The sequence below is a fragment of the Sinocyclocheilus rhinocerous genome, unplaced genomic scaffold (genome assembly GCF_001515625.1).
Source record: "Sinocyclocheilus rhinocerous isolate Xijiao unplaced genomic scaffold, SAMN03320098_v1.1 scaffold134, whole genome shotgun sequence".
Taxonomy (NCBI): Eukaryota; Metazoa; Chordata; class Actinopteri; order Cypriniformes; family Cyprinidae; genus Sinocyclocheilus; species Sinocyclocheilus rhinocerous.
Genome location: NW_015631070.1, coordinates 254,530 through 280,203, shown reverse-complemented (window position 1 = coordinate 280,203; position 25,674 = coordinate 254,530). Strand labels below are relative to the sequence as shown.

At 34.9% G+C, this 25,674-nt stretch overlaps 4 protein-coding genes across 4 annotated transcripts; 1 reads left to right on the top strand and 3 right to left on the bottom strand.

Moving 5' to 3' along the window:
- Nucleotides 1–185: 185 nt before the first annotated feature.
- LOC107741513 (tectonic-2-like) lies at nucleotides 186–7,838 on the bottom strand. Its single transcript, XM_016554267.1, has 14 exons — nucleotides 7,776–7,838; nucleotides 5,679–5,878; nucleotides 5,091–5,211; nucleotides 4,853–4,991; nucleotides 4,331–4,411; nucleotides 3,774–3,887; nucleotides 3,605–3,679; nucleotides 3,407–3,496; nucleotides 3,204–3,321; nucleotides 3,005–3,108; nucleotides 1,433–1,580; nucleotides 1,121–1,264; nucleotides 903–991; nucleotides 186–401 (listed from the first exon to the last, which is right to left on the bottom strand). Exons 1-14 carry the CDS (start codon nucleotides 7,836–7,838, stop codon nucleotides 280–282), a joined length of 1,608 nt encoding a protein of 535 aa, XP_016409753.1. The 3' UTR covers nucleotides 186–279.
- A 1,523-nt stretch (nucleotides 7,839–9,361) lies between these two features.
- On the bottom strand, nucleotides 9,362–10,549 carry LOC107741512 (C-C motif chemokine 3-like 1). Its single transcript, XM_016554266.1, has 3 exons — nucleotides 10,367–10,549; nucleotides 9,845–9,968; nucleotides 9,362–9,641 (listed from the first exon to the last, which is right to left on the bottom strand). The coding sequence occupies exons 1-3, from the start codon at nucleotides 10,440–10,442 to the stop codon at nucleotides 9,362–9,364; spliced, it is 480 nt and encodes a 159-aa protein (XP_016409752.1). The 5' UTR covers nucleotides 10,443–10,549.
- Nucleotides 10,550–13,489: 2,940 nt separating this feature from the next.
- Nucleotides 13,490–14,581, bottom strand: LOC107741495 (C-C motif chemokine 21-like). Its single transcript, XM_016554240.1, has 3 exons — nucleotides 14,259–14,581; nucleotides 13,841–13,961; nucleotides 13,490–13,605 (listed from the first exon to the last, which is right to left on the bottom strand). Exons 1-3 carry the CDS (start codon nucleotides 14,317–14,319, stop codon nucleotides 13,500–13,502), a joined length of 288 nt encoding a protein of 95 aa, XP_016409726.1. The 5' UTR covers nucleotides 14,320–14,581; the 3' UTR covers nucleotides 13,490–13,499.
- Nucleotides 14,582–19,493: 4,912 nt separating this feature from the next.
- LOC107741493 (ubiquitin-conjugating enzyme E2 L3) lies at nucleotides 19,494–25,523 on the top strand. The gene is made up of 4 exons (XM_016554238.1): nucleotides 19,494–19,576; nucleotides 19,722–19,817; nucleotides 20,454–20,640; nucleotides 23,358–25,523. Exons 1-4 carry the CDS (start codon nucleotides 19,550–19,552, stop codon nucleotides 23,510–23,512), a joined length of 465 nt encoding a protein of 154 aa, XP_016409724.1. The 5' UTR covers nucleotides 19,494–19,549; the 3' UTR covers nucleotides 23,513–25,523.
- The last annotated feature ends 151 nt before the right edge of the window (nucleotides 25,524–25,674 follow it).

The window sequence follows — 25,674 nt, the reverse complement described above, 5'->3', positions numbered from 1 at the left end:
GTGATAGTTTGTTACATATATAGGAGTGTAAGAAACAAAACATTGTTTTTACATATGAAATATATACATTTTTTATTTTGTATTCAATATTTAATTTAAAAAAAAAAGTACAAAAGTTCTTTGTACATAATAAATGTGACCTACAAAAGTTTTCAAAACATAATAAATAATTCATTAAAAAAATGTACAAACCAGAAAAGGAAAATAAATAATATCTTTACAGCTATTTACCATTGCATATCAAATTCTATTTGATAGATCATTTTGTCTTGCGTTCTTTCATAATGAAGCACTATTCCATGCCTGTCTGATTTGTCTCCATGGTGTTCCTAAAACAGACGCAGCAATGAAGAAGAACACTAGAACGAGACCTTTAGCCAGAGCCTGGGAATACGGCTCACCTGCAAAAAAACAAAAAGTCAAATTCATAATTCATAATTTAAGACTGAATTAAGGTTTTAGGTTAAAATGTATACATTTTTTGCGAAAGAGAAACTGTATGTTTAGGTGCTGTGCAGCTCACCTAAACAGTTCTGCAGTGTGAATAATTACATTTTTAAAGCATAAATATTTTGTTGTCCCCAAATATGAGCTCATAACAACTGCCTACACAAGAATTACAAAAATTATGTTTAAAATAGTTGTAGATGAGGTCTATCTAGCATGTCACACTGCAGGAGACTACCGTTAGTGCTTCATATTTCACATCACCCATTCAAATATACCAAAACATGAGCGATAACTTATTTTAAGAATGTGCTACAACTTCAGCACAGACTCCAGCACATGATAAAAAAAAAATGATATAGTACATTAAGTTTTGCTGACTCTTTCAACAGAACAGAGTTTAAGGTTATTTCGGTCTCATTCTATTAGTAACCATAAGAAACCCAAGCCCTCACCAGTATAGTATCTCGTGAGAGGGAAGGCCAGCTCGGGCCAGCACACATCGTTCCTGTCACAGTCAAACTCGGTGAAGTTAATACTGAACCTGCAGCAGAGAAGATACCCGAATAAAACTTCAGAGTTAAATTGAAACTGTAAACAAATACATTTGGAAATTAAAATGCAACTGTATCTATACAGTAATCTCACTTATATGTGTGCGTGTAGGACCCACCTGGATCTAGGGGGTTGCATAATAAGAGGATTGTCAGTAAAGGTCACAGACGAGGTCACAGGGAAATTTTGCATTAGCTCTGGGTTTAAACATGGGTTCACCCTGCCCATACCACACTCTATCCTCCATGTTGTTTCTATGAAACTGAAAATAGGAAAAAGAGTAAATGCAAAACAGAACGTTCTCAAAGTATCACAAGTCTGTATATGCATCTAGACATCACGCTCAAACATTAATGAAAAGCTATCATGTTTGTTATCAGGAAAGTGAGATGATAAGAGCAATACAAGTCTGAATGAAGCAGTGCTGTACCTAATCTCCACTGCCTGGATGAACGTCTGAGGCACACCCTGCACACTTCCCATGATGCCGCTCCACACATGGATGTGGAGGTGGGTGGGAACAGCTGAGCACTCTCCAGTGCTGCTCTCTGCTGGCTGACTGGAGTTCTGCACTGAAGCTGAAATACAAGAGCAAGAATAGTTTTCATTCAATCACTTAAAGCAGTAGTCAGCTTTTTCAGGTGCATTTTTGATGTTTTTGAAAGAAGTCTCTTCTGCTCATTAAGGCTGCATTTACTTTGATCAAAAATACAGTAATATTGTGAAATAATATTGCGATTTAAAATGTTTTCTATTGGAACATATCATTTTAAAATCTAATTTATTCCTATGATGACAAAGATGAATGTTCAGCATCATTAGTGCAGTCTTAATCATTCTAGAAACATTTCCTATTATTATCAATGTTCAAAACAATTTTGTTGCTTAATATTTTTGTGGAAACCATGAAACAGTACCATTCAAAAGTTTGGGGTAAGATTGTTTTTTTTTTTTTTTTAAAGAAATGAATAATTTCATACAGCGAAAACACATTAAATTGATCAGAAATGACAGTAAAGGTATTTACAAATAAAATAAATTTTCTTCTGAAATTTCTATTCCTCCTGAAAAAAATCCATCAGTTTCTGCAAAAATACTAAGCCGCAAAAACAGTTTTCTACACTGATAATAATAAAAAAAACTATAATAATTGAACAGTGGACACCTATAATAACTTGTAACAAATGAACACCAAATCAGCATATTAGAATAATTTCTGAAGGATATTGTGACACTGAAGACTGGAGTAATGATACTAAAAATTCAGCTTTGAATCACAGGATTAAATTATGCTTCAAATTAGATGAAAATAAAAAAGTTATTTTAAATTGTAATAATACTTTACAATACTACTGTATGTTTGATCAAATAAATGCAGATTTGGTGTGCATGTAAATGAAAATGCTTTTTAAAAAATTATTCCAAACATTTGACCGGTAGTGTTCAGCCTGATCAAAATTTAAAGCTGCAACTACACATTTTATAAGACAAAGTATAACTAGACTCTAAAACAGTTTCATATATTATACATATGTGACCCTGGACCACAAAACCAGTCTTAAGTCGCTTGGGTATATTTTTAGCAATAACCAAAAAAAACATTGTATGGGGTCAAAATTATCAGTTTTTCTTTTATGCCAAAAATCATTAGGATATTAAGTAAAGATCATGTTACATGAAGATATTTTGCAAATTTCCTACCGTAAATATATCAAAACTTCATTTTTGATTAGTAATATGCATTGCTAAGAACTTCATTTGGACAACTTTAAAGGCGATTTTCTCAGTATTTTGATTTTTTTGCACTCTCAGATTCCAGATATTCAAATAGTTGTATCTCGGCCAAATATTGTCCTATCCTAACAAACCATACATCAATGGAGATCTTATTTATTCAGCTTTCAGGTGATGTATACATCTCAATTTCGAGAAATTTACCCTTATGACTGGTTTTGTGGTCCAGGGTCACATATTACAGATAATTGTACGATGTAGTGCTCACTAGTAATGTTGACCCAGTCTGATAGGTTGGTAAAGTTTGGTTTTCCTGTTGTGGAGACGAGTGTAGCAGGCACTAATCCAGCAAGGACACCACGCACTGTTTCTCTGTGAAACCACACACAAAAGAAGCCTTTTCAGATGAAACTCTTCTACAGGAATCTATTGTATTGTGCTCAAAACCCTTCAGCAGTGTTATTCACCTCAACTGACTGCACTGCGTCATATTCAGCAAACTCGCAGGAATCATACAGCCTGATGTGGAGTTGATCCCAAACAGAGCTGGTCTCAGTTCAGCAGAGGAGCACAGGCCATCTCCACCTGCGGAGGACACAGCACAGGATCAAACTAATGTTTTTTTTTTGGTAGTAGTTTTATATTGATGAATATGCATTAGCTGCACTACCTGGTTGCCAGAGATTGATCTGGGCCCTCTGTATATCTTCTGTATCAGAGTCCAAAATACCACCAATCACTGGCCTCTTCACCTGGTAACCTGTACAAACATTAGGGAAAAAAAGTGTAATGCATGATAACTCCTTTCCTGACTTAATATAATGTCCCTGAGCATCTCAAACTGATGAATCATGGGAGTTCCTTTAACCTGGATTGCCAGAATTCGACTGAGATGTTTCATTTCCGTTCACAAACACTGCAGAGTATCTTCTGGTCAAAGATACTAGACGGGAGGCAAAAGAGAAAGAGAGAAAAATGATAGGGAGTGCATAAGAAAACAGGTGCAGTGAAGAGGTGTGTCATATTGTGAGACTCACCAGGTACAGTGATGTTCGCAGTGGTCCGTGTCACAGTAATGGCAGTGAGGCCGTTCTCTCTCCAGTAAAGAGTGTAACGCAAGGCCACAACAACATTACCACACTGTTGTGACACTTAAAAAAAAAAAATAATAATAATAATTACACAATGAAAAGTTTTCCAACTTTACACTTCATGTCAATCTTGACAACAATGGTACTAAAAGAGAAATGATAGTAATACTTTCTGTATTATTATTTGCTATGTACACTACCATTCAAAGGTTTGGGTTCTTTTAAAGATCACCAAGACTGCATTTATTTCATCACATAGAGTAAACACAAAAATACTGTAAAATATTATTATTTAAAATAATTGTTTTCTATTTAACTACATTTAAAGTATCATTTACCATGTGATGCAAGGCTGAATTTTCAGCATCATTACTCTAGTCTTCAGTGTCACATGATCCATAATTGTTTTTTATAAAACATACTCCACGCATTTTTTTTTTTATGTAATATTGAATATACTTAGTATTAAATAAATGACTGCTGGAAATGTTCATGCAACTGACCAGATATAGGCTCACGAGAATTAGCCAGAAATAATCTGAGGTCATCGGCCATTTCATTCACAACACTGACTGTGACGATACCTGGAACGTATGCAAACATATGAACAGTCTATGCATATTTGCATGCCTGCACAGAAAGACAATAATACGATCAATAGTCGTAAGCTAGATTTACATATCTACAGCATATTATTGAGGGTATACCATAAACACACTATCCCTTAAAAGTGTAATGTTGCATTTTAAAACACTGATAAATTGCATGTGACATTAGAATTTTTTCTCTTCAGAATGTTTTATCATATATGGATACTTTTTTGGTTATGCAGGTTCAGGAATTTCATGCATCTTTTTGCAAAACCTTTGTAAATACATTTGAACCTTGAGTTGTTACAGGACCGATAAGAACAGTTGGTATCAATGGCATAATGTATCATATTGTAATCTGTGGTTGATGTCCTTGTGTTTGGTTGCGATAATAAAAGGAGGATAGGAAAGAAAACTGTTATACTGTATCGCTACCTCCCCATCCATCTTTAATATCCACTCTCAGGTCATCAGAAGGTGGTGGACAGGACTGCAGCCTCCTCACGCACTGAGACTCAAAGTTTTCCAAAAACGCCACTGGAGCATTTTCCGCACACTGGCCCAGTCCAGAGTTCTGCTCACAAGACAACTGGGATTCATATGCATATCACATGCATGAATGTGCACACTCATATAAATTGATACTTGCACTAGCAATGTTGCAGCATTTAACCTGTGGGATGGTGAAGTATTGGTCATCCTTAGTGAATATTGGATCCCCCTGGCGGTAGTTAATGGGAGGTACAGGAGCTGTCATCTGCAGGGCTTGGAATGATGGACTGGGCTTTGGAGAGCTGTAAAAACACATGCAAATGTAGAAAATCACCAAACATTTTGGGATCAGTAATTTTTAATTAGCACTTTTATTAAGCAAGAATGAATGATATGCATTATATAGTTCTTTTGAAATTTCTGTTCATCAAAGAATCCTGATTAATCACAAGAAATGTTTGTTGAGTACTAAACCAGCATATTAGAATGATTTCTGAAGGATCATGTGACACTGAAGACTGGAGTAATAGCTGCTGTATATTCAGCTTTGCCCTCACAGGAATGAATTACAATTTTATATATAAAACAGAAAAGCATTATTTCAAATAATAATAATAATATTTCACAATATCAATGTATTTTGATTAAAAAATAAAGCCTTGGTGAGCAGAAAAAACTTCTTTCTTACCAACCCAAAACTTTTGTACATTTTTCAGTAAGTGTAATAATACATGAATTTAGACATAAACAAAACTTCCTCTTTCCTTACACTGTCCCACCATTGTAGAAAAGTCCCAGAAAGGGGTTGTTGTCCGAGGGGGAGGCGACACAGAGGAAGGGGAACCAATCAGGGTCATTTTCAGAGGACTGAGCTGAGCACTGATACTCTGGAACAGGACTGAAACTTCCGCCGAAAGGTCCAGGAAGACACTGAGTCGCAAACAACCCCAGAACTTCTTGAGTACAGTCCTGAAAAAAAAAAAAAAACACTCATAGAAAACCTTAGACTTCCTGATTCCCCTATGTTAATATTTCCCACTCAGATCAGCTTTATGAAATATTTACTGTGTACTGTGCTAGACTAACAGAGACTTGTCACAGCACTTGTATACTGTTGCTCTCTCGTTCGTCTGGTTGCTTCTATTGTTGGGCTGGAATGAATTGTGACACAGCAAGTAATTGTTTTAATAAAATTATTAAACTATGCAGTAAAAGTTGCTAAACCAGGGGCCTCATTTGTGACCCTGGACCACAAAACCACTGGGGTATATTTGTAGCCAACAATACATTGTATGGGTCAAAATTATAAGATAACCTACCACAAATATTGTCCTATCCTAACAAACCATACATCAATGGAAAGCTTATTTATTTAGATTTAAAATTAGGTAAAAAATCTCAATTTCACAAAATTGACCATTATGACTGGTTTTGTGGTCCAGGGTCACATTTATAAAACTCTCCGTAGACTTCATCCTAAAAGTGTTCGTACGCACAAAAGCTAGATTTTACATACGCACAAAAGTTTTCAGATTTGTAAAAGCATGCGTACGCCAGAACCTGTGCAAAAATCCCTTTATAATCGAAGTCAGGGGACAGTTGTGCGTACGTGCATCTCCACCCCGTCTCCTCCCTGAAATCACCATATATGGAGCTTACAACGCCTAGTTTTACGATGCATAACCTCATCTGCATAATGCATATCATTTCCATGCATATTCCCATCCACGTGACACCATGTTAAGAATAAATATATCAAAATATCCATAAAAACAAAATGGTTATCAGATATATATTTTAGAATAGAGTTGATCTCATTGTTTAATCATCCAATATCCTTGTTATGTTTTAGAATAAATATATCAAAATATCCATAAAAACAAAATGGTTATCAGATATATATTTTAGAATAGAGTTGATCTCATTGTTTTACACTGGCCAAATAGTATTTCAGTTGTTTTAAACAATTCAAATCAAATTAAATTTATGCAGTTTTGCTGATAAGGTGAACATCTTTTAGCTATTTTTAGTGAAAACCGATAGGCCAGTGTAAATACAATTGTCTGACTCGGCGCGTCACTGACATTTTAAAAAGGAAACGTGTAAATCTTACCATTTTCCTTAAGTTGTATTCTTCAAATACAGTGGTATTTTTCATAATGTTGTGGAGATGCCTACACACAACATCAACCACCGTGCAGCTGCGGTTGTACAGTAAGCTATTATCATTGGACATATTCAAACCGGACAATGGACCGTTCGACCACCGAATCCAGCAGTGTCCACGCACCATAAGTGCGCATTATTGATCATTGTTCTCGCTAAATATTTATATTTTCTCATAACATGAGATCTGCAGTTTAGTTTAAAGATGAATTATTGTGCACCTATTGCACTCCTTGCTGTCATTAGAACATAGCCACAGGAAAAGTGATCAAGCGCATCCACTATAAATGTGTCTAAATTCATAGAATTTTTGTTTAACTTCTGCGTAATGACTTTAGGTCATTTCAGTGCTTATCTCCATTAATGAGAGTAAATGTGTATATCAAAATGAGAACAGAGTTTAAAATCCTTGTTTACTTCATTACTTTTCTCTCTCCAGAAAAAAGAGTGCGTACGCACAGTCAAGAGCATCTGTACGGTGCGCACATACAGTATTTACGCCAAGTTTTTTTTTTATAAATCCAAATGCATGCGTGGAAAACAGCATACGCACATTTCTATGCCCATTTTGTGCGTACGCAACGTTTATACAAGACTGATCATTAACGTGGGGCTTAGCAAAGAGCAAACAGCAGAATGCCAATGAAAAGGATTGCTATATTAGAAACAGATATCCAGCTGTCTATGCTTTTATTATTACCTGGTCACAACAGCAGCGTATGTCACACTCGCCTGGGGAAACATCATGTAAGTGGTATGTCATTGCAGTTTGTCAAACTTGAATGTCAGGGATATTCCCATCAAGTCAACCGGATGAATTATGACGACATCTAGATTTTATAAGAACAATAGATAAACCTTTTTTTAAAATCAGATCCATTCCATGCTATGAGCTGAAGCAAACATTACAATTTAAAGGGTAATTTAAAAGGAAAAGTATTATGAATAATATTATTACCCTGTTTTGTGGGATGTTATAATAAAGCCATCTCATTAAAAATCTTGCATGACAAGATATTTATTGAATTCATACTACTGGTCTGTTTAAGTGTATTGTCTAAGAACTCACCAAAACAGCATTTATTTGATCAACAATACAGTAAAAACAGTAATATTGTGAAATATTATTACAATTTAATGTAATTTTCTTTTATTTTAATATATTTTAAATGTAATTTATTTCTGTGATGCAAAGCTGAATTTTCAGCATCACTAATTACTTCAGTCTTACATGAACCTTCAGAAATCACTCTAATATGCTGATTTGCTGCTCAAGAAACATTTCTTATTATTATCAATGTAAAAAAAAAAGGTTGTGCTGCTTTATATTTTAGTGGAAACTGTAATACGTTTATCTTTTCAAGATTGTTGATAAATTAGATTGTTGATAAATTTCTATTGATAAATAGAAAGTTCAAAAGAACATAATTTATTTGAAATAAAAACCTTTTTTAAATTCCTTAGAAAAAGAACCTACAGTACTGATTACTGACTGTCTGAATGCTCTATTAAACTCTAAAGCTACTGCTATTCAAACTTGTGTAGAAATATTGCAAACAGAAAGGAAACTAATTTCTCATTTTACTAAGTTATCCCCTAAAAGACCACTAAACTTGCCCTGGGCAAGTTCTGCAGCTCATATAAATTTCTGTACAAACTATTTTCCTGACAAGGCTAAACAGGAAAACAGTGGGGGAATTTCAGTCATGCACAAAAACGTGATGCGTAGGTGATCATCACACCCTGCTTAATGACAGGTTGTCTGGACTAAAGGTTAATAACACAGATTTCATTTTCCTGATATTTCAACGGGGATTTTACAAGTTAATTGCATGTTGTGTTGATGCTTGTTTACTGCTGTAAATTCTTTCCATGTTGCCCCACATTGTCCATGTTGCTGATTCTAACTCCTAATCAAAATGAAGACAGAGATTTAACTTTTGCCCCTCAATACTACATAAACCTACCATTAATGCGGCGGGAGGTGGTTGCCATTGACTTCCATAGTATTTTTTTTTTCCTACTATGGAAGTCAATGGCAACCACCAACTGTTTGATTACCAGCAATCTTCAAAATATCTTCTTTTATGTTCGACATAAGAAAGCAACTCATACAGGTTTGGAACGACATGAGGGTGAGTAAATGATGACAGAATTTTCCCTTTAAAGCTTTGCCGTAGGAGGATGTTTTGGCTTGTGGTTTCACAGCTGAATAGTTTGTGGTTTTGTATGAGTAAGACTATAACATCCGAATCGTGATCTACTACACATAAACAATGTCATGAGTCAGATGAAAACCAGAAAGGAGAAAGTGACCTGCTGCAGGGCTTGTGCAATAACAATGACGAGCTGTTGTGCAACCAGCTTTATGTCATCAGATACTACAGAAGATGTCTGAGGAAACAAAACTGTGAAGCTGTGATGAATCTGCGGTGAATTACATACATGAAATTTGGTTGCTTTGCACTTCTTGAGCCTAGTGTCCAGAAACTTGATCGTCTCTTTAACCCAGTGCTCTTCCGCTGCAGGTGGGGCACAAAGATTCAAATCTTTCCTTGTTATGAATCTGAAAGGGAGTTGATTTTTGCACATTATTTGACTAGAACAGTAGACAATCCAAGCATTGTTATGTTGAGCGCAATGGAATTCCCCATTAAATAGGCTCTTTCACATCTCCTTTTTTGAAAATGTGATCATAATTAGTTGAATTCACTCCCAGGCTCCCACACATGAGCCAGTCCAATAGTTTCCTTTGAGGAATATACTTACACAACAGCATCTCGGGGGCAGCCGTCAACTCTGAACTGCTTCCGGTAAGTGAGGAGGACATGTTTAGGGATGACTTTGTGGCTAACCGTCAGGCAACAGTCCAATGCTAAGTCTGCCTGAGCCTCTGAGAGAGATTGAGACAAAAGAGAAATAAAAAAACGATAAGGGACAAGAGATGGAAATACAGGAGAATGGGTGTCTGCTTCAAGAGTAGTCTGAAAACATCTGTAAGAAAAAAGAAAGTGTCTTGGCACAAATATATAGTTTGCAGTAAAGCGAAACACGTGCGATGCACAGCTGGAAACTAGTGGGAGTAATAACTAACTACAAATAAAAAGCTCATTCTAGTTAATCTGAAAAATTATTAAAAGATTACTAACTAGAATTGTTGAGATGTTACACATCTGCTATCATATATAAAGGATAAGAAGAAATAAATGAGAAATAAATGAACAAATAGATCACATACACCATGCACTCATGAAGCACATAAAACAGATGAAGGAAGAAAACATGACTTACCTGCCGGACTGCTGTAGAGAATGAGTGCCAACGCACAGAGAAGCACACTCAGCGCAGATATGAGGGCTGAAGCCATGGTAACCGCAACAGGAGATGAGATGGAGGAACAAGTGTCTTGTCTGTCCTGCTGAAGCAGCTGGAGGATCTTTGTCTCTTCTCTGACACTCTCCTCTCACGGCTCCATCGCTCCCCTGCTTTATAGGACGGTCATAAGTTTCATTATTACACAGACGTTTATCATAGTCCCTCCCCTGTACTGCAAAAAATAAATGTCAGAGCAGCAGAGGTTGTGACCTGGACAAAAGACTTTTTTTTTTTGAAGGAGGGCCGAATTTACGGCACAATGCATCACATTCTGTGTATCTGTTCCTCGCTCTCTTTTCCTCTTCTCCGCTTGAACCCACATAGAAACTCTCACAGACTCTCACATACTTTCTCACTCAAAGGCCACCAGACTGGCAAATGTTTCGATATGACTGAAGAAGCAGTTCAGATAAACCTGACAAACCGTTTGGTCGGCTTCTCGATGTCAACACAAAACTGGGGATTCCACTGGGTTAAAAAAATATATATTACGTAACTACTGTTAATGTTTACTCAGTGTCACAAAGTTAATTATTATTTGTGCATGTGTGTGATTGGAAAGCACACAGTGAATTCTGTTGGGTTTATTGTACAAGCAGAAGTGTATAAGTTCTGTTTGATGTCTTTAATGATAGATTCACTGTAAAAAAAATCCGTTAAATTTACGGTAGAAAACCGGCAGCTGTGGTTGCCGGAATTTTACCGTAAAAAATACGGTAGCAACGTTTTAGGTTTTACGGTTTTAACTTAAATTTACAGTTAAATACCGTAATTTCATTAACTGATAACATTTTATTATATACCAACCTATTGAAGTACTAAAATCTGTTTTGTACCTTTGTAATACACTGATAACCACCAAATGCAGGTGGTGATGAGAAAGTCACACGATGAACCAAAGCCTATCACAAGCAGCTTTTAAATAATAACATATATAGAAGGTGCACAGTGTCATTCACACAAACACCAAACACCATCATGGTAACACACATGAAACTGAAATAATGCAATAAACATTAATTTAACAACATTAGGTGTAACACACAACCCTAATATACAAAACTGATAAGAAAAAACTAAAAAGAAACATAAGTTATTTCAACAAAAAAACATCAAATTTGAAATGTAACACAGGGAATTCTGGGAATGTCAATTTACGGTTATTCACTGTAAATGATACGGTCTTTTTCACTTCCAAAAACGGTATACTACCGTAAAATTAATGTCCAATACATGTAATGTCCAATACAGTTTTTCACCGTATATAGTAGGGGAATTTACCGTTAACCATTTAACAGGATTTTACTGTAGCATTTTTACAGTTGACAAACCGTTTGGTCAGCTTCTCGATGTCAACACAAAACTGGGGATTCCACTGGGTTAAAAAAAATATATATTACGTAACTACTGTTAATGTTTACTCAGTGTCACAAAGTTAATTATTATTTGTGCATGTGTGTGATTGGAAAGCACACAGTGAATTCTGTTGGGTTTATTGTACAAGCAGAAGTGTATAAGTTCTGTTTGATGTCTTTAATGATAGATTCACTGTAAAAAAAATCCGTTAAATTTACGGTAGAAAACCGGCAGCTGTGGTTGCCGGAATTTTACCGTAAAAAATATGGTAGCAACGTTTTAAGCTTTACGGTTTTAACTTAAATTTACAGTTAAATACCGTAATTTCATTAACTGATAAAATTTTATTATATACCAACCTATTGAAGTACTAAAATCTGTTTTGTACCTTTGTAATTTTTCCACTTCCAAAAACGGTATACTACCGTACAATTAATGTCCAATACATGTAATTTCCAATACAGTTTTTCACCGTATATAGTAGGGAAATTTACCATTAACCATTTAACAGGTTTTTACTGTAGCATTTTTACAGTCTTTTACCATTAAATTCACGGTAATTTTTTACAGTGTACATTTTAAATGAGAAAAAGGTTCATTCAAAAGTCTGGAGTCAGTATTTTTTTTTAAAGATTAATATTGTTATTTGGCAATCATGGATTAAACTGATCAAAAGTGATGTTACAAAGACTTTTTTATTTCAAAAAAGAATCCTCACAAAAATGTTTGACGGTTTCTAAGAAATATTAAGCAGCACAACTGATTTCAACATTGATAATAAGAAATGTTTCTTGAGCAGCAAATCATCATATTAGAATGATTTCTGAAGGATCATGTGACACTAAATACTGGAGTAATGCTGCTGAAAATTCAGCTTTACATCATATGATAAATTATATTTTAAAATACATTCACCAAAAAAAAATGCTTATTTTAAAGAGTAAAAATATTTGACAAATTACAGCTTTTACTGTATTTTTTATCAAATAAATGCAGCCTTGGTGAGCATTAGAGGCTTCTGTAAAGATTAAGAATAATAAAAAATCTTACTGAGCACAAATTTTTGAACAGGACTTTTGAATAAGGCATATTGCTGCAAACATCCATAATTGCGAGGTGTTTTAAATGAAATAATTGCAGCGCACAGGAGATTTAACAAAATGAATTTATTTCAAAATCATTCTTAGAAAAATTCCAGTCACACAAAGCATGCTACATACATTAATAGAAGCTCTAAAAATACAGACACAGCTTATAGGATGGTTCATGCAAATGTATGAGACTCATAATTGCTACTGTAAAACAATACAGTCAAATATAAACAAATAGCATAGCCGCTTTTAATCATTTACAAAGTCTGACCACCATGCATTCCCCAAATCTGCATGATTTCCAAAACAATTTGTAAATAACTTTTAGTTAATGATTAAGTCACTTCCTGTCTGTCCAGTGCTGCTCAGTGCAGTTACAAAGGTCATCATCCTCGGCTCCCATCTGTGAGGCAGGAAAACGAAACCAGAATATGTTTTTTTTTTTGTTATCAGGAGCTAGAAAACGGTTTCAAGGAAGAAGAACTGCACAACTTCTGCTAAATGTCTGATTTAGTTTTGAAGATGTCTGTGAGATGTCACAGAACTAACGAGAGCAGAACTAAAAGTTTGAAGAGGGGTAGTTTTTTTTTGTATCTGTGCTCCTACTGAGAAGTTTTCTTCTTCTTGTCTAAGTGTGTGATGATCTTGGTAATCCAGCCATTTTTCTCTGGTGGAGCACACAGTTTCTTGTCCTTTTTTGTGATAAATCTACGGGAACAGAAAGAAGGAAACGTGCATTAATATAAGTCAAAACTCTTAAAAATAAAGGTTACAAAAGGGGGTTGCCATAAAAAAAAAACATTTTTGGTAGAACCTTTTGGTGGACAGTTCTTAAAAGAACCCTTTTTTAGTAGAGCATTTTACTAATCTAAAGAACCTTTTGTAGCTCCATGGATGTTAAAGGAACCATCGATGCCAATAAAGAACCTGAAATGGAACTTACACAGTAGCTGGAATGGCACAACCACTCTCTGTGGTTTGGTGAAAGTAGGATGCAACAATCTGTATTGGAATACGAGTGTCCTTGGTGGTTAGACAGCAGTCCACAGCTGCGTCTGAAAAAGCTGAGAATGAAAGGATGGCATTAGCAACGCTTTTCACAGGAAACCCCTCCACTCTATATGTATTTGACCCTGTGCAAAACAAAACTTGGCCTGTTTCTGAGCACTTCTGGACTTACGGGAACTTGCTCCCACAGTTACTATAACTCCCTAAGAAAAGCAAGCTAGCATAGAAAAAGCCAAGTGTGGCACTTTCCTTCAGACAGAATTCATAAGAAGTTTCAGTTTGAAATTCTGCAGGATGCTTCTGAGAAGCTGCAAGATGTGTTCCATGAAACTAGGTGTTTTAATGTTTCTTACCTTCAGTGTTGCTCCAGAGGACTGCAGCAATGACCAGGAGAGTTACTGTTGCGGTCTGCATTCTTGTCTTTGTGTTTGGTCGCCGCAAGATCAGCAGACAATTGTGCACAGGTGTGATATGCAGGTATCAGGTGCAGGTATTTATACACAAAAAAATGAGCAAACTTTCACTTTCAAGCCAAGACTTACCGTACTTGCGCCACCCCTATCTTGTAAATGCATCAGTTTCACTTCTATCATTCCCACATTCTTTACTGTTTTTCTCCCATCTGTTCCCGTAGAATTGTCTGCCAGGGGTGCATGACCTGATAATTTATTTAGCAGCTCATAAACAACCGGACACACACGAATCCAGCTGAACTCTCAGAGAAATGTTAAGGGTTTTTCTTAACAGAGTTGCATAACGGTTTGATGCTCACAACTTTCGTTTTGAAAATGATTTTATCTGATTTCTGCTGCTGGATTACTACAGGTTTTTTTTTTATTATTTTACAATCAAATTTTTATATTCATGCGCTTAGCAATTTGAGTGAATTGAAATAATGTGCAATTTCTTAGCATGTGCATATGACTTAATATTACAGATTGAATTATCTGCACATCTATCTAGCCATAATCTGATCTAGAATGATTAATATGCACACGTGCCAAAACATTCTGCTTATTTTAAATTACATTTTAAATGTTTTAATCCCAGATTGGCCCCACTGTATTTCTATTTAGCATACTCTTGAAATTTCTATTTCTTAACATTCAGTTTAAACCCACTTAAACTGATGGACAAAATTCATTTTCCCAAATGTGTGTAAAATTTCTATAGCGGAGACAGAAATAATGTGCATAATTTAGACCTTTCCAAACTTTCCTGTTCAACAAAAGCGTGTTGAAAGTGATCCAAACATGTCATTATCTTAATAATGAATAGTCTGAATGTCTTTTGATATCAGAGAGCTTGGAAAAGATCCAAGGGTGTGTGCTATTCCGTGAAGCAACAACGCCAAGAGCATCACTACTGTGAATAGACTAAGGGGAAATGTGTAATTACAATTCAACATTGACCTGAGCTCAACTGCTAAATGAAAAGGTATTTTATTTGCTTAATTTTCAAAAGAACAGCCCTCCACCTACATATGCGCTACTCAGTTTCGTTTTTAAAAAAGCACAACTTGGCGCAATGTTAACTTTTATCGCTCTGATTTACCGTAGCTTTCCAAAAACAACATAGTCTATTCATGCCAATAACCTATCATATTCATGTCAGAATGAACAAAAAAATTGCTATGAAGTTTAAAAGGTTATTTTTATTCTTACCATCCCAAAAAAAAATGCAGTGTTAAAATCACAGTACAGTGATGTGGCTGCACCATAATATTTTAAATTTCTCTTTAGAATCTTTTGATAAACCTATTTACAGTTACTAAAAATATACTTGAACTTTACTTAAGTATACTTACTAAAATAAACTTGAAGTATACTACTTTTTGGTAAGGGAAGGAAATTAGCAGCTGTTTAAGAAAAACATAAAAGACCGAATGAAGCTTTCAGCAGGATATGGAAAGTTTGACTTAGAGTGGTTCAGCAGAATTATGTGGAGTGATTAATCACGATAAAACACTCGTTGTATGGTGACGCACCAGAGCGGTGTCTTTTGAAGATCTGAATGCACCTACCACAGTGATGCTGATACTGTTGGGCTGCTTCACTGTGAAAAGTCAACTGAGTATAAGAGAATATTGCAGAATGGCTTGCTTCCCAGTAACTGAAAAGTTATTATCTAAAGAGGAACGATCAGATGTTATTTTTTAAACAAGAAAATGCTCCTGCGTACACACTGCAAAGATAACCAAGAAGCGGTTTGAAAACAAGTCCATCAGGCTCGTGTTTTGGCCTGGTCAGAGTCCAGATTTGAACCCTATAAAGAATTTTTAGTCTCACATTAAACTCCAGCTAACTGGGAGACATTTTTCAACTACTAACTGTTTGAAGCCATCAACATTGAGTGGGACAACATTGACTCTTCTTCCTTAAAAAGTAATCTGCACATGACTTAAAACATTTAAAAATAAAGAAAAATGATATCCTGTACTAAAATACATTATCTACAGTATTTGTGCAATTCTTGCTAATTTCCTGACCAGTGGTTTTGTGGTTAAAATGTTCAAATGTGCACCAATAAAAGCTAAATATTTATCCATTTTTGACTTGTACCTCTATGCTATACAATCACTTTTTCCATACAATTTTTCTTTACTCTTCTAAGCAATTGCTATTGCAAAAGTATGGATCTGATATAGCTAGATTGTGACCTTTGCACTGACAGGTCACATTTTTCCCCCAATATTGTAAAGCACATGTGTGAGTTAAAAAGAATCCATTCATGAAACACAAGTAGAACAAATTTTGGTGCATGGTTCATAAATCCAAAAGGTTTTACGTACAAACTATTTACACAGAAATCCATTCCACATTCCATGTTTCAGAAAAGAGATCCACAGATGTTATGGCAAGCACCTCAATTTTGCTTATTCTATCTGGAAAAACAGACCAGTTGAATTCTTTCCAAATATAAGATGTTTTGATTGATTATCAGCAATCATATACCAAGCAAACAAAACCAATGTAATCTGAGACCCATCTCATAGCAGGTAAAAGATGTGATCTTCCTGAAAGCACTGCAAAACATTCTTAAGGCATTAACCCAAAAATGGACAAACTTGTGCAGTTTTATCCACAGTGCAATAAATAACAAAAAGTACTTTCACTAGGAGGAAAAGACCCTCAGTGGTTTCTCAGTTGTACAGTGTTGGAGGAAGTGGCAAACTTTCCAGTAATCTTACAGCAATAAAGCCAACAATGACCACTCACAAACCACAAAAGCTGATAGAAAACCCCTATATTGACTTTGCTGAGAAAGCCTTGAACTTTGCATGAAATATTGATTTCAAATGATTTTATAATGTGGAAAGAAAGAGGGTGTTAAGTGAAACCAATTTAGTGGGCACAATATAAAAATACTTTTAAAATATTTTCAAGTGTTCCAGAGAGCTACAAGCTAATAATTGTTACCACATCGTTTTGAGGAAGTTATAGCAGAGTTTAATGCTTAAAACACAACTACTTTTTAAAACACTGCTGTTTCTATTGTTTTTGTTTGTGAATTTTACTAGCAATTTCTGACTGAAAACTGTTTCTACACCAAATCTTTTCAGTGTGATTATAAACCATTACATTTGAGCTCAATTCATAATAAGAGACTTCTCTTGGAAATAATATCAATTATTAAATGTGATTAAGATGTCAGTGAACAGTAAAACAATTTACTGTCTTTCATTGAATTTGGGGCTAGAAGGTCTCTGACCTACTTTGCTACATTGGTGCTCTAAGGCTCATCTTTAAGATTTAGGAGCAATAATTGACCTAGTTACAAGCCCAAAACTGCCTGAAGCAGGTCATTACTGCAAGGAAGTGAAAATACAGCTATTGTTATTTAAATTTAGGTTAGATTCAAACATATATTTTGACAGGTGTTTTCTTTGCAATTGTATACCTGTGTTTACATGTTCATGCCCTGTTGAATGACTCATTCAAGTTAAAGACTCTCACTAAAGTGACTTATCTTGAAATGTAAAGCATTCATTTTTCCTAATAATCATGGATTGAACTATTAAGCAAAATTAGTGAAACATTTTGAATGCTGAACGCAGCAAAAGTGGAAACAAGACAGTTAGTGTTTCCCATCTGTAACAGCCCATCTTTACCTGAAATTGCTGGAGGGGAAGCAAGTCTGATCAAGTTGTTTCAGTCGTGCGGTTTACAGGAAACCGTGGGAACACGCAAGCCCACTTTATATCTGTCCTTGGTGTGGGAAGCATGTTGGCAATAAAGTATGGGCTAATGTGACAAGAAAGGATTAAACAAATAAACAAACAAAACCACACAAACAAAACCACAAATGCACACACAATTTGACATGCACACAAATTAAATGAAAATGATTTATAGTTTAAATTTATATTTAATGCAATTACCTTAACATAGGACATTTTTGACATATTTAAGTAAGACTTAAGTACATTTTAAATGTAATTTCATAAATACTTCTATTGCCTTTGAAATATGGTTAAAGTGTATACGATCATATGTACTGACACGCATTTATGATAAACTAAAATATAGCTTGAAGCCATTTATATTTACAGTTATACATCATATATTAAAGAAATAGTTTGCACACAAATGAAAAAAAATTGACCTACACTCTTAAGATGAGTTTGTTTCTTCATCGGAAAAGATTTGGAGAAATTTAGCATTACATCACTTGCTCACCAATGGATCCTCTGCAGTGAATGGGTGCCGTCAGAATGAGAGTCCAAAACAGCTGATAAAAACATCACAATAATCCACAAGTAATCCACACCACTTCTATCCATCAATTAACATCTTGTGAAGTCAAAATTTGTGTGTTTTTAAGAAACAAATCCATCGTTCAGGAGTTTTAACTTCAAACCAGCACTTCTGACAAAAATACAAGTACATAATCCATAATAACAGTTCATCCAGTGAAAAAGGCCCAAGTTGTCCTCTTAAATGTAAGTTAAAAACGACTTGATGGATTTGTTTATTTAAAACACGCATAAGAGATTAATTGATGGACAAAAGTGGTGTGGATTAGCCTACTTATGATGCTTTTATCAGATGTTTTTGAACTCTCATTCTCATTGATGCTGCTACTAAAGCTCTACTAGCTAAATCAGTCTTAATGGAACACTCCACTCTTTTTGAAAATAGGCTCATTTTCCGTACTGTCCGCCTCTGATTATTCCTTACTCTGGAGTGACATCGCGTGGTCATTTAGTAGTAACGTTACGCAACTAGAAATCCGGAAGACGCACTTCCTTGTCAAGGACGTTCATTGCGTGTTGTATGTCTCTCCCGGCACACCTACATTCTGAAGTTTACTGTAACCGTTATATTTATTCGTTAACTTAGTTTAAGAAATTTTCGAGATAAGTAAATAATAAAGGCTGACTAAATGATGGCTCGATTAATCACGGGAGAATCAATTCCTATCACAGTGTAATAAATGGCATTTTTGTTTCGTTTTGTAATGGAAAGTACCCACGGGTGCTGACCTGAGATCATTGTACGCGCTCTCGTCTTGCCTGTTGTGTGGGTTGTGCGCGAAAACTAAATCTGATCCCAGATCATCCGAAGTTTTAAAAACGCAGACGAGCTCATAATTCCATAGCTGTGCCGCGCGGTGCATTCTGGTAGTAGTTGAAAGATTCAAGATGGCGGCGAGCAGGAGACTACACAAGGTAGACGTCCAAACCTCATACTTTTTATATAGCAAATAAAGAAAAAACACATACGACGACGCAATGAAGCTAAATCTCAAAGTAGAAGTTGCGAACCCACAAAAATAGTATCTAACGCATCCTCCTTTCTAACCCTTTTTATCAGGAGCTTGAAGAAATCCGCAAATCTGGGATGAAAAATTTCCGTAACATTCAAGTCGATGAATCAAACATATTGACATGGCAAGGCCTCATTGTTCCAGTAAGTGTTTAGTAAATGCTCATACATCTTTCATGAATTGTTATTTGCATGTGTAAAGTATACGGACAAGGAATGGTATGTTGTAACAGCTTTAGGATTTGACGGAGATGCCCAAACCTGCAGGCCAAAGTTGGCCTGTGGTGACCTATTGTATTTTTGAGGGGGGAAAACACGCCATTGAAGCATATCTTCGTTTCTATTTTGTTTAAACATTTTTAAATCACTTTTATTTTTGCATTGTAATTTGCATTTTTGCAAATACAGAGAATATAGGTGAATTCGATTTTTTTTTTTTTATTGTGTGTTTTAATATACTGTTGTTGAATGTAAAGCAACATTTACTTTCAGTCAATAGCTTTTATTCATGTTTGATTTTTGGCACTTCGTAGTTAAAAGCTTGGGCACCTCTGTACAAAACATTGATTAATCTCTAAATATTTTTTAACCAATTTCTTGCACATTTTAGAGCTAGACTGCATTTAGACAATCTAGACAATATACATGCATTTCATAATGCAATCAGCCACATCTGATCTCCTACCTCACACATTCACGCTATTTTCCTGTTCTCAATATCGATTTGTTTGTAATTGTATACATTACAGACTGAGCTGCATTCACCTTATTCTCCCACAGGACAACCCTCCATACGACAAAGGGGCGTTCAGGATCGAGATCATCTTCCCTGCAGAATACCCTTTCAAACCACCCAAGATCACGTTCAAAACGAAGATCTACCACCCCAACATTGACGAGAAGGGACAGGTCTGCCTGCCTGTCATTAGTGCAGAGAACTGGAAACCAGCCACCAAAACTGACCAAGGTGAGATGCGCTGCAGTTGTCGCAGTATTCCTGCAAGCTGCTAAAGCTCGGTTGATCCTGGTGCATAAACACTCTCGGTCCTGTTGTCACTTCATTATATAGAAATCATGATGATGTTTGTGTTCACTGTCCATCTGTTTATAAAGTAGGCAACACCCTTTATTTCTTTATTTTGCTCATATTGACTACCCAAACGAGACTTTGATTAATCTTTTTTTTTTTTTCTGGTTTAGCTCTCTCTGACTAAATGACAGGAATGATTTAACGCTGAATTTAATAAAACTATATAGCAGTGATTTATTCAGTAAGGACTCATTAAACAGTTCTTTTGAACTTCTATTCATCCAAGAAAATAATTATCTGTTGGCACAAAAATATTAAGCAGCACAACTGTTTTCAACATTGATAATTAGAAATTAATCTTTGGATTATGTGACACTGACGACTGGAGTAATTCTGCTGAAAATTCAGATTTTAGATCACAAGAATAAATAAAAAAAATTAAATATTAAAATAAAAAGTTATTTTAAATTGTAATACTATTGAACAATATTACTGTTTTTACTGTATCTGCTAGTCTTGCAGCTGTTAGTTACTGCAGCTCTATACATGAAGCATATCACACGTTCCTCCAGGATTGGATGCGTTCAAACTTTCAACATGTATGCAATTGTTCAACAGCATTCTTGTGACGTCACATTTCTTCAGAAAGCTAGATTGCTCTGAACAAGTTTAGATCATGCAGTACTAAATCCCTAGTTTATAAAGCTGTTTAGATTAAAGTTTTGCTTTATATTATGGAATAAACATGTTGAGGTTCTTATTTCTTGAATAACTAGCATCTCTGTTTTAGGCTTTTGTTTCTACCTTTTGGTTGGATATCTGTTGGTATAAGATTTTTTTTTTTTTACTTACTATCACCTGCAGCCATCTTTAGGGGAATATTAACTACCCAAACATTGCATAGATAATTAACTAAAACTCTTAAGAAAAAAAAAGTTACTTTAAATAAATAATAACTGAAATAAAAGATGAAAAAAGACACATTTTAGCTAGTTCCCAAGGAAACATTTCTCATTTTCTTGTTGACAAACGCAAAATTACTTATTTATTATTTAAGGTTAAAGTTAACAATAAAAACCAAGTATAAAAATGAAAACTACTTATTTTTTATTTTTGTTACATTTAAAAATAAAAACCAAGTATAAAAATTTAAACTAATTTAAACTATTAATAAAAATATATAATGGTGGGATACTAAAATAATGCTGGATAGAATAATGATAAGGATATATGAAAGATAAGGGCCAAGGTAATTATAGTTACTAGAACTTAAACTAAAACCATAAAAAAATTAATTATTTGAAAAAATAAATGCACAAAATTAGGGCTGTTGCGATTCGTCGATTCGATTCGACTATTCGATTTAAAAAAAATCCTCGACTTCATTTTGCCTGCATCGACTAACCGGCAAAATACCGGAAGTGGCGCATTTCACGGACGAGAATCCATAAAACACATTATTAGACTGTTTTCCAAGGCCTCATAATATATTAAACCTGTTTAAAAATAATTAAGCATAACTGTGAATTTACAAACGCTACAATTTAATTAAATAATTATATGTGATGCAGTTATAGGCGTGTAGGTTACGTACGTGCGTCTCACAGCGGCTCCGTTCACAGTAAATGCTGTTCCACAGGAACTGTTATCATTTACATGTGTGGAGCGTCTCAAACTCCATCTCTGCATGTTGTTGTGAGTTTGGGTTTATTATAACGTTCATCTGGGAACGCAACGTGCGCCATTTCATCAGATTTGTAAGGTAAATCATTTATAAATCCACGCAAACACAGGAGAATACATCATTATCTCGCGGTTTCAAAATAAAAGCTCAAACCCTCACTCTAAGTTTACACGTTTTGATGTCCACGTCTTCATTAAATTACAGTGGCTATAGCATTTTAATTGAAACATGTTTTTTCCCCTTTATAGTTTCACTCACAGCTGTAATGAACAGAAGCCCAGAACATGTGGATATATTGACATTAAGAACATGCTGACTTTCTCAGACTTTTGTAATTATTTTCTTTTTATTTCATTTTTATTAGGTTTGTTTACATTTTTACTCTTTTAGTTTTACATTTCGTCAATGGCTTGTTTACATTTATACTTTTTTATGGTACACTACTGAATGGCAAAGTTGCAAGTTTAATAAAATGTTCTTTAAAAAAAATTATTTAAATTTTTTTGTGGGAAATTAATAGTTTAGATTAATTGATAAATTAGTCGATAGATTAATCGAAATAAAAAGTCATTAGTGGCTTAAAATAAAATCTAAAAAACTTTTATTTCAGCTAGTTGCCAATGCGACAGTTCTCTTAATGTAAAAAAAAAACTGAAATAAACATTAATAAAAACTATATAGACATACAAAAATAAAACGTAAAACAAAAAAAAAATGGCTAAAACTTTAACTAAAATTAAAATAGAAAAAAATAAATAATATTCTTAAAATCTATAACAGTATCTCAATGATACTAAAATTACACTGATGAAGAAGAGTATATAATTCTCTCTCACTAAACTATAGGGATTATTTAAAGCTGAATTTATTAGAACTGTAAGAAATAAGAATAAACGCATCGAGTTACTTAATACATTTTTTGTTGTTGTAACCAATGATAACGTACATTCTTTTCCCTTTCTTCCTACAGTAATTCAGTCGCTCATTGCCCTGGTGAACGACCCACAGCCAGAACACCCTCTGAGGGCCGACCTAGCAGAAGAATACTCAAAAGACCGTAAAAAATTCTTTAAGAATGCAGATGAGTTTACAAAGAAACACGGCGAAAAGCGGCCAGTGGACTAACAATAACCAGACAAGTGTGTAGCCCCAGACCCCTCCTACTCCTCTGATCCTCTTCCCCTCGCTCTACTACCTTCCTCCCGACACCCAAACGATATCCTCTATCCCTCCCACTTTCCCTCCTTCTCCTCTCCTTTCCACGTGTCACTCTAGTCGAGCTGGAGAAGTACAGCGCAGCTGCAGCCTCCGTCTTCAAGCAGGACGCCGCGAGGACATCCGATCTGAGTTTCTGGTGTTAGCTTGAGGCCCTTACTAACTTTCTACTATGTTGTTTATTTTTCCTTTCTCAACTTTGAAAGCATCAAAATTTGCTTAGAGGATAACTTAAGACAAAGAAGTTGGAAATTGTACAGGGCGTTTCAGTAACGAATGCTGTTTGACCCTTTTGTAATGAGAAAATGAATCATTGCATTATTACACAAAACTTTCAAAAACTACTTTTGGAAGTGACACTTCATTTAAAACACAGATGGATTGTAATTTATCATGTACATTATTATTAATATGTTGTTGTTCCCTCTTCTTACATTTGTGCTCTCTGATTTCCGCAAAACAAAAAAGGAGACGTCAAGGAGGAATACGCAGCGACGGCGACCGATTATTTCATATAATCTTTTTACTTTCACTGCACTTGTTGGGTTGCACGGTACGTCTAAGGAGCAGGCTACTTTCAGCCCTTTACCAAGCCTCGAATCGGCAAAACCGCTGTAAAGTCCGTAACAAAAGGAGCCGATATTGCTATGAAATACATTTTTGTTTCGCAAATGAAAAGGAAAAATGAAAACAATGCTCTTTGTGTGAGTGAACGTAATTTTCCATGACGATCACTCATTTTAAACATCTCTTTTAACATGTTTCATAGGAAATTCTTGTATAGTGTTGATTATCTGGGTTTAAACATGGAAACGGCCCCTAGATTTACAGAGATGTACGCTACTGAGAATAATTATTACTCCCATTTTCTCCCAACACAGAATAAACGCAGTAGTTGACCGTGAGTTTTCTAGAACATTCTCTACAGTTTCTTTAAAGGATATCATTCAGTCTGTCGTATTCCATTTTTACGCCACTCTTTATAATGCAGAGAGGTTCTTCGGGCTTTTTCCTAGTTCAAGATATTTCAGTAATATTTGCTTATGCATTTGGGTGAAGTCTTTCGCAGAATGCCTTGTTGAAAACTTATTTTCGTGCAGCATCAGACTTCAAAAACGCTCCACATTTGTATACCAAAATAAAAAAGGAAGAACAAGCAATGTTACACTCAAACATTGGCTAAATTCACTTCTGATCTGCTTAGGGCTTTCATATCAAAATCAACCAATCCAATAGGTTTCCCCAGTTTAAAACGGCATTATGGATTTGTGTGATAAATCAAATCTGAACTCGAGCATTTAGTGATTGTTTAACCTGAATATATTGGCATTAGTAAACTATATATTTATGAGGACTACTACTTCAACCCCAAACTGTTGCTTCAATTACAGCTTATTCTAAAATGCCATTAATAGCCTGAAACGTACAGGTTATAAACATGTTAACCCTAATATGTGACAAAACGTTGAACTCCCCAAATAAAGGCTATTTTGACCTAGTTCTGAATGAATGTTTCAATAGGATGGATGCTCGGCGTACAAATATATTCCTATGGTGCAACTGGTTGGTTTAAGCACATTATAGTGTTTACTAGTACATACAAAATACAGTGCAGCGAAATTGCTGTGCTCATTTTTTTTTACTTTCAATCCTAAATCACTTTCACCATTGTAATACTTGTTTCAAAGCTATTTTTAAATTTCAGAAAGAAATCCAGAGTTAAATGAACTTTTTATTTTAGGTTCATAAAAATATAAATACATTCGTTAAAAACATTGTACCCAAAAATACCTTTGATTTTTCAATATATAAAGTGATTGCTACATGTTCAGTTGATTTAAAATCTCATATAGTTTGTTACAGTCATAAATATGGCTTTGCTGTTAGATTTTACAGTTCTCTGCCATTTTAATATCTGGATTTGAGAGAAACTTGCTCAAATGAGGCAACATTTTCAGAAACAAATCCAGATAAAATTGCACCTTTCTATTATAAGGACGCAGCTCTCTAAATTGAAATGACTGGCTGCTTAAAAAAGTTAACTAAACTAAATGTCTTGTTGAACCATTTAA